The 9,283-nt window shown below is 58.0% G+C and overlaps 1 protein-coding gene across 1 annotated transcript; it reads right to left on the minus strand.

Moving 5' to 3' along the window:
- Window positions 1-3,669: 3,669 nt before the first annotated feature.
- LOC138351207 (dentin sialophosphoprotein-like) lies at window positions 3,670-8,809 on the minus strand. The gene is made up of 6 exons (XM_069302850.1): window positions 8,264-8,809; window positions 7,112-8,209; window positions 6,368-6,697; window positions 5,144-5,497; window positions 3,901-4,254; window positions 3,670-3,723 (listed from the first exon to the last, which is right to left on the minus strand). The coding sequence occupies exons 1-6, from the start codon at window positions 8,807-8,809 to the stop codon at window positions 3,670-3,672; spliced, it is 2,736 nt and encodes a 911-aa protein (XP_069158951.1).
- Window positions 8,810-9,283: the final 474 nt, after the last annotated feature.

Raw genomic sequence — 9,283 nt, forward strand, 5'->3', positions numbered from 1 at the left:
CCCTACCCATCAACATTGGTGTTCCCCAGGGCAGCATACTTGGCCCTCTCCTCTTTCTCATCTACGTTAATGACCTTCCAAATGCCTCCCAACACCTCAAACCAATCCTATTTGCTGACGACACAATCTTCATTTACTCCAGTCCTGATCCCCTTGCTCTAAATGCCACAGTAAATACTGAGCTAAATAAAGTCCATCTGTGGCTAACTGCCAACAAACTCACCCTTAACATTGACAAAACTTTCTATATTCTGTTTGGCAATAAATCCTCTAATCAAATAAATCTCAAAATAAACAATACCCAAATTTGTAACAAATTAGATGGCAAATTCCTTGGCATTCTCATTGACCACAAGCTGAATTTCCAGGGACACATTCTAAACATATCAAAAAAAGTTTCAAAAACTGTGGGCATTCTTTCTAAGATCAGATATTATGTACCACGCCCTGCCCTGGTGACTCTCTATTACTCCCTTATCTATCCATATCTCAACTATGGTATTTGTGCTTGGGGCTCTACTACCCAAAATCACTTACGTCCTCTAATTACTCAACACAAAGCTGCTATTAGGACAATATCCAATTCTGGTCCCAGACATCACTCGGTACCCCTACTCAAATCCCTGAATATGTTAGACATTAAGTCACTGCACATTCTCTCATGTGTATTATACATATATAAAACGCTAAACTGTAATGCCAATCCTGATCTCAAAAGCTTCATAGAAGGTTGTAACAGAACCCATGAGCACCACACCAGAAATAAATACAGTTTTGATATTCCTAGAGTACGACTTAATCAAACCAGAAATGCTCTACAAATCAAGGGGCCCAGAATGTGGAATGACCTTCCCAACCATGTTAAAGACAGTACCTCTCTCAACCAGTTTAAGTTAAAAACGAAGCTATACCTAATAAATTCCCTGTAACCTACCTTACCCCTCTATTGTCAACCCATGTATGTTTTTTGTTTTTTTTTTGTTTTTCAAATCAACGCTGTTTTAATGTAATTTTCTGTAATAATTTGTAATTGTATTTATGCTGTTTTTTCAACAATGTTCCCCCCTCTTTTACCCCTATTTTTATTTGTACTCAACGCATTTTTTTCTTTTTACCCATTAGTTTTAAGCTTTAGTCAGTAGTGTTTTTTCCTGCCCGAAACGCTTTGCGTAATAGTGGCTTTAGGCATTGTATGTACTAGCTCTATCTATAAAGCCAACAAACTTTGTAAAATCTCTTTATGTATGTACCTTTGCCTAAATAAAAATTATTATTATTATTATTACAATGGCTCGCATTTACAAAACTTGCGGGCGGTAGTACAATGGTGGCTCTACTTTACAAAACTCGCGGGCGGTAATAAACGATGGCTCGCCTTTTCAAAACTTGCGAGCGGTAATAAACGATGGCTCGCCTTTACAAAACTTGCGAGCGGTAATAAACGATGGCTCGTCTTTAGAAAACTCGCAGGCTGTAGTATAACGGTAGCTCGCCTTTACAAAACTTGCAGGCGGTTATGCAACCTGTCCTCTTAAAAAGAACGTCGCTTTTGGCCGTTTGCCCGAATTTGGACGTAATTTGAAAATGAAAAAAAATGAAAATAAATTTGGGATTTTTTTTTCAACAACAGTAAGTTAAGGGTCCTCTGATAGGTTAGGTGGGCAGGAAATTCTCATAAGGTTTCAAAACGTTATAAAAAATGTTAATTTAAAGTTTCCTCTCATACCCTCTGCACGTACGCCGGAAGACTCGAATAGAAAATGGAACAGAACGTCACTTTTGTGAGTCGATTTCATTTAAAATTACGTCCAAATTTGGCCATAGTGCACATACGGGCCAAAAGTGACATTATTTTTAAGAAGACAGGTTAGGTTATAAACGATGGCTTGCCTTTCCAAACTCGCGGGGAGTAATAAACGATGGCTTGCCTTTACAAAACTCGCGAGTGGTAATAAACGATGGCTCGCCTTTACAAAACTCCCGGGTGGTAATAAACGATGGCTCGCCTTTACAAAACTCCCGGGTGGTAATAAACGATGGCTCGCCTTTCCAAACTCGCGGGCGGTAATAAACGATGGCTTGCCTTTACAAAACTCGCGGGTGGTAATAAACGATGATTCGCCTTTACAAAACTCGCTGGTGGTAATAAACGATGGCTCGCCTTTACAAAACTTGCAAGCGGTAATAAACGATGGCTCGCCTTTACAAAACTCGCGGGCGTTAAGATAACGGTGGCTCGCTTTTACAAAATTTCCGAGAGGTAATAAACGATGGCTCGCCTTTACAAAACTTGCGAGTGGTAGTAAACGATGGGTCACCTTTACAAAACTTGCGAGCGGTAGTATAACGATGGCTCGCCTTAACAAAACTCGCGGGCAGTAGTATAACGGTGGCTCGCCTTTACAAAACTCGTGGGCGGTAGTGAAACGGTTGCTTGCCTTTACAAAACTTGCGGGCGGTAATAAACAATGGCTCGCCTTTACAAAACTCTCGGACAGTAGGACAGTAGTATAACGATGGCTCGCCTTTACAAAACTCGCGGGCGGTAGTATAACAATTGCTCGCCTTTACAAAACTCGTGGGTGGTAGTGTAATGGTTGCTTGCCTTTACAAAACTCGCGGGCGGTAGTATAACGATGGCTCGCCTTTACAAAACTCGCAGGCGGTAATAAACGATGGGTCGCCTTTAGAAAACTCGCAGGCGGTAATAAACGATGGCTCGCCTTTACAAAACTTGTGAGCGGTAGTAAACGATGGCTCGCCTTTACAAAACTTTCGAGCGGTAATAATCGATGGCTCGCCTTTACAAAACTCGCGGGCGGTAGTATAACAATTGCTCGCCTTTACAAAACTCGTGGGCGGTAGTGTAATGGTTGCTTGCCCTTACAAAACTCGCGGGCGGTAGTATAACGGTGGCTCGCCTTTACAAAACTTGCAGGCGGTAGTATAACGGTGGCTCGCCTTTACAAAACTTGCAGGCGGTAGTATAACGGTGGCTCGCCTTTACAGAACTCGCGGGCGGTAGTATAACGGTGGCTCGCCTTTACAAAACTTGCAGACGGTAGTATAACGGTGGCTCGCCTTTACAAAACTTGCAGGCGGTAGTATAACGGTGGCTCGCCTTTACAGAACTCGCGGGCGGTAGTATAACGGTGGCTCGCCTTTAGAGAACTCGCGGGCGGTAGTATAACGGTGGCTCGCCTTTACAGAACTCGCGGGCGGTAGTATAACGGTAGCTTGCCTTTACAAAACTTGCAGGCGGTAGTATAACGGTGGCTCGCCTTTACAGAACTCGCGGGCGGTAGTATAACGGTGGCTCGCCTTTACAGAACTCGCGGGCGGTAGTATAACGGTGGCTTGCCTTTACAAAACATGCAGGCGGTAGTATAACGGTGGCTCGCCTTTACAGAACTCGCGGGCGGTAGTATAACGGTGGCTCGCCTTTACAGAACTCGCGGGCGGTAGTATAACGGTGGCTCGCCTTTACAAAACTTACGAGTGGTAGTAAACGATGGCTCGTCTTTACAAAACTTACGAGCGGTAGTAAACGATGGCTCGTCTTTACAAAACTTACGAGCGGTAGTAAACGATGGCTCGTCTTTACAAAACTTGCGAGTGGTAATAAACGATGGCTCGCCTATACAAAACTTGCGAGCAGTAGAATAACGCTCATAATCTCGACTTTCTATCCAAAGTCACGTCGCCCAAGTCAGAATTCCTCTTCTGCCGGGGAAAACGGTTCCTAGCATTCACGTAGCGAAGTCATTTTTGGCTCTTCCCCATCTTCGTGACCTGAGATGAATGGCTCTTCACCATCGAAATGGCCGTTTTGAACATCATATCTATCCATTCAATAAATTCAGTGGACGTAATTATGGTATACTTGTCGAACCATAGTACCTGGGTATGCAGGAAATCTTGGTTGTTTAGCAGTCTCCGGAGGCGTGTGAACTCTGACGAGTCACCAAGACTGGTGTTCTCAAGAACAATGCAGGCGCGGAAGGTGGTGGTGTTCTTTTTGTCCCGAAGTTCCCAATGGATGTTGGAATTAAGGTTTTCGCTGTCGATAACCTCGGAGGTTAACCTTAAGAATTTTGTATCTATTACGGTCTTCGAGGGTTGTGAAATGACCTCTTCCACCCTCACAGCGTCGTCCTCATCCACCCCCTCGGCGTCGCCCTCTTCCACCCCTGCGGCGTCGTCCTCATCCGTCCCATCGGAGTCGTCCTCTTCCACCCCCGCGGCGTCGTCATCCTGGACCACCGTGGCGTCGTCATCCTGCACCCCCTCGGCGTCGTCATCCTGGACCCCCGGGGCGTCGTCATCCTGGACCCCCGCGGCGTCGTCATCCTGGACCACCGTGGCGTCGTCATCCTGGACCCCCTCGGCGTCGTCATCCTGGACCCCCTCGTCATCCTGGACCCCCGCGGCGTCGTCATCCTGAACCCCCGCGGCGTCGTCATCCTGGACCCCCGGGGCGTCGTCATCCTGGACCCCCTTGGCGTCGTCATCCTGAACCCCCATGGCGTCATCATCCTGGACCCCCCCCGGCGTCGTCATCCTGGATCCCCGGGGTGTCGTCATCCTGGACCTCCGCGGCGTCGTCATCCTGGACCCCCGCGGCGTCGTCATCCTGAACCCCCGCGGCGTCGTCATCCTGGATCCCCGGGGCGTCGTCATCCTGGATCCCCGGGGCGTCGTCATCCTGGACCTCCGCGGCGTCGTCATCCTGGACCCCCGCAACGTCGTCATCCTGAACCCCCGCGGCGTCGTCATCCTGGACCCCCGCGGCGTCGTCATCCTGGACCCCCGGGGCGTCGTCATCCTGGACCCCCGGGGCGTCGTCATCCTGGACCCCCGGGGCGTCATCATCCTGGACCCCCACGGCGTCGTCATCCTGGACCCCCGCGGCGTCGTCATCCTGGACCCCCGCGGCGTCGTCATCCTGGACCCCCGGGGCGTCGTCATACTGGACCCCCGGGGCGTCGTCACCTTGGACCCCCGGGGCGTCGTCATCCTGAACCCCCATGGCGTCGTCATCCTGGACCCCCGCGGCGTCGTCATCCTGGACCCCCGCGGCGTCGTCATCCTGGACCCCCGCGGCGTCGTCATCCTGGACCCCCGCGGCGTCGTCATCCTGGACCCCCGCGGCGTCGTCATCCTGGACCCCCGCGTCGTCGTCATCCTGGACCCCCGCGTCGTCATCATCCTGAACCCCCGCGTCGTCGTCATCCTGGACCCCCGCGGCGTCGTCATCCTGGTCCCCCGCGGCGTCGTCATCCTGGACCCCCGCGGCGTCGTCATCCTGGACCCCCGCGGCGTCGTCACCCTGGACCCCCGCGGCGTCGTCACCTTGGACCCCCGGGGCGTCGTCATCCTGGACCCCCGGGGCGTCGTCACCTTGGACCCCCGCGGCGTCGTCACCTTGGACCCCCGGGGCGTCGTCATCCTGGACCCCCGCGGCGTCGTCATCCTGAACCTCCGCGGCGTCGTCATCCTGGACCCCCGCGGCGTCGTCATCCTGGGCCCCCGCGGCGTCGTCATCCTGGACCCCCGCGGCGTCGTCATCCTGGACCCCCGCGGCGTCGTCATCCTGGACCCCCGCGGCGTCGTCATCCTGGACCCCCGCGGCGTCGTCATCCTGGACCCCCGCGGCGTCGTCATCCTGGACCCCCGCGGCGTCGTCATCCTGGACCTCCGCGGCGTCGTCATCCTGGACCTCCGCGGCGTCGTCATCCTGGACCTCCGCGGCGTCGTCATCCTGGACCCCCGCGGCGTCGTCATCCTGGACCCCCGCGGCGTCGTCATCCTGGACCCCCGCGGCGTCGTCATCCTGAACCCCCGGGGCGTCGTCATCCTGAACCCCCGGGGCGTCGTCATCCTGAACCCCCGGGGCGTCGTCATCCTGGACCCCCGCGGCGTCGTCATCCTGGACCCCCGCGGCGTCGTCATCCTGAACCCCCGCGGCGTCGTCATCCTGGATCCCCGGGGCGTCGTCATCCTGGATCCCCGGGGCGTCGTCATCCTGGACCCCCGCGGCGTCGTCATCCTGGACCCCCGTGGCGTCGTCATCCTGGACCCCCGGGGCGTCGTCATCCTGGACCCCCGCGGCGTCGTCATCCTGGACCCCCGCGGCGTCGTCATCCTGGACCCCCGCGGCGTCGTCATCCTGAACCCCCGGGGCGTCGTCATCCTGGACCCCCGGGGCGTCGTCATCCTGGACCCCCGCGGCGTCGTCATCCTGGACACCCGCGGCGTCGTCATCCTGGACCCCCGGGGCGTCGTCATCCTGGACCCCCGCGGCGTCGTCATCCTGGACCCCCGGGGCGTCGTCATCCTGGACCCCCGCGGCGTCGTCATCCTGGACCCCCGGGGCGTCGTCATCCTGGACCCCCGCGGCGTCGTCATCCTGGACCACCGGGGCGTCGTCATCCTGAACCCCCATGGCGTCGTCATCCTGGACCCCCGCGGCGTCGTCATCCTGGACCCCCGCGGCGTCGTCATCCTGGACCCCCGCGGCGTCGTCATCCTGGACCCCCGGGGCGTCGTCACCTTGGACCCCCGGGGCGTCGTCACCTTGGATCCCCGCGGCGTCGTCATCCTGGATCCCCGCGGCGTCATCATCCTGGATCCCCGCGGCGTCGTCATCCTGGATCCCCGGGGCGTCGTCATCCTGGATCCCCGGGGCGTCGTCATCCTGGATCCCCGCGGCGTCGTCATCCTGGACCCCCGCGGCGTCGTCATCCTGGACCCCCGCGGCGTCGTCATCCTGGACCCCCGCGGCGTCGTCATCCTGGACCCCCGCGGCGTCGTCATCCTGGACCCCCGCGGCGTCGTCATCCTGGACCCCCGCGGCGTCGTCATCCTGAACCCCCGCGGCGTCGTCATCCTGGATCCCCGCGGCGTCGTCATCCTGGACCCCCGGGGCGTCGTCATCCTGAACCCCCGCGGCGTCGTCATCCTGGACCCCCGCGGCGTCGTCATCCTGGACCCCCGCGGCGTCGTCATCCTGGACCCCCGGGGCGTCGTCATCCTGGACCCCCGGGGCGTCGTCATCCTGGACCCCCGCGGCGTCGTCATCCTGAACCCCCGCGGCGTCGTCATCCTGGACCCCGGCGGCGTCGTCATCCTGGACCCCCGCGGCGTCGTCATCCCGGACCCCCGCGGCGTCGTCATCCTGAACCCCCGGGGCGTCGTCACCTTGGACCCCCGCGGCGTCGTCATCCTGGACCCCCGGGGCGTCGTCACCTTGAACCCCCGCGGCGTCATCATCCTGGACCCCCGGGGCGTCGTCACCTTGGACCCCCGGGGCGTCGTCATCCTGGACCCCCGCGGCGTCGTCATCCTGGACCCCCGGGGCGTCGTCATCCTGGACACCCGCGGCGTCGTCATCCTGGACCCCCGGGGCGTCGTCACCCTGGACCCCCGCGGCGTCGTCATCCTGGACCCCCGGGGCGTCGTCACCCTGGACCCCCGCGGCGTCGTCATCCTGGACCCCCGGGGCGTCGTCAGCTTGGACCCCCGGGGCGTCGTCATCCTGGACCCCCGGGGCGTCGTCACCTTGGACCCCCGGGGCGTCGTCATCCTGGACCCCCGCGGCGTCGTCATCCTGAACCTCCGCGGCGTCGTCATCCTGAACCCCCGCGGCGTCGTCATCCTGGACCCCCGGGGCGTCACCATCCTGAACCCCCGCGGCGTCGTCATCCTGAACCCCCGCGGCGTCGTCATCCTGGACCCCCGCGGCGTCGTCATCCTGAACCCCCGCGGCGTCGTCATCCTGGACCCCCGGGGCGTCACCATCCTGAACCCCCGCGGCGTCGTCATCCTGGACCTCCGCGGCGTCGTCATCCTGAACCCCCGCTGCGTCGTCATCCTGGACCCCCGCGGCGTCGTCATCCTGAACCCCCGGGGCGTCGTCATCCTGAACCCCCGCGGCGTCCTCATCCTGGACCCCCGCTGCGTCGTCATCCTGAACCCCCGCGGCGTCGTCATCCTGGACCCCCGCGGCGTCGTCATCCTGGGCCCCCGGGGCGTCGTCATCCTGGACCCCCGCGGCGTCGTCATCCTGATCCCCCGGGGCGTCGTCATCCTGAACCCCCGCGGCGTCGTCATCCTGAACCCCCGGGGCGTCGTCATCCTGGACCCCCGCGGCGTCGTCATCCTGAACCCCCGGGGCGTCGTCATCCTGGACCCCCGCGGCGTCGTCATCCTGAACCCCCGCGGCGTCGTCATCCTGGACCCCCGCGGCGTCGTCATCCTGGACCCCCGCGGCGTCGTCATCCTGGACCCCCGCGGCGTCGTCATCCTGAACCCCCGCGGCGTCGTCATCCTGGACTTCGACGGCGTTCTGTGCGGAACCTCGCATAACGACAACATAAACAACAAATCCGAACCAAATCACGCCGTAGGCGACGCTCATCGCCACGTCGTGCCGAACGCACCTGCAGACGCTTGCCACGTCGTCGGTCAGCTGGTTCAGGCGCTTGAACGAGGACACGACCGGGAACCACATGCCCCTGCAGGGCACCTGCAGGTCCCGGGGCACCACCCGCCATACCAGCGGCAGGTTGGCCAACCACGCCCAGAGGACACTCACGTAGGTTCCTGGAGGCTTCTTCCCGGCGCCCCAGACCAGGAGGGTACTAGCCCCATCCCAGAGCCAGGTCACGAGGCTGGTGTGACGGTGTGCTTGCTGCAGGTCCTGGTACACCTGGTTCACGCGGGTGTAGTGCCAGGCCAACAGGTACTCCAGGCACAGCCAACTGGCGGTAACGAAGCTGAATGCAATTTGAGGCTTTGTGGACATCATGTTGCGTAAGAGATGATTTTGTATTTTGTTAGCGATTATACTATTTCACTAGAGGAAATAGGTGTGGCGTTTACAGGTGAAAGTGGGTTGGTCCTTCCCACGTCTGTCTGTCGTACCGTCTCTCTCTCGTACTGCCTCTCGTGAACCATCTCTCGTGAACCATCTGTCGTACCGTCTCTCTCTCGTACTGCCTCTCGTGAACCATCTCTCGTGAACCATCTGTCGTACCGTCTCTCTCTCGTACTGCCTCTCGTGAACCATCTCTCGTGAACCATCTGTCGTACCGTCTCTCTCTCGTACTGTCTTCCTGGTACCGTCTCTTTGGTACCGTCTCACTGGTACCGTCTCTCTCGTACCGTCTCTTTGGTACCGTCTCATTGGTACCGTCCCTCTGATACCATCTCTCTGATACCGTCTCTTTGGTACCGTCTCACTGGTACCGTCTCTCTGATACCATCTCTCTGATACCGTCTC

The sequence above is a fragment of the Procambarus clarkii genome, chromosome 48 (genome assembly GCF_040958095.1).
Source record: "Procambarus clarkii isolate CNS0578487 chromosome 48, FALCON_Pclarkii_2.0, whole genome shotgun sequence".
NCBI classification, from domain to species: domain Eukaryota; kingdom Metazoa; phylum Arthropoda; class Malacostraca; order Decapoda; family Cambaridae; genus Procambarus; species Procambarus clarkii.

What these genes read in the sequence shown, in the direction of transcription:
- LOC138351207 (XM_069302850.1), bottom strand. Translation starts at nt 8,809, where the DNA reads ATGATGTCCACAAAGCCTCAAATTGCATTCAGCTTCGTTACCGCCAGT. An exon ending in AGGATGACGACGCCGCCGGG is followed by an intron (nt 6,698 to 7,111) that starts GTCCAGGATGAC and finishes GCGGGGATCCAG; the next exon opens with GATGACGACGCCCCGGGGAT. An exon ending in AGGATGACGACGCCCCGGGG is followed by an intron (nt 5,498 to 6,367) that starts GTCCAGGATGAC and finishes GCGGGGGTCCAG; the next exon opens with GATGACGACGCCGCGGAGGT.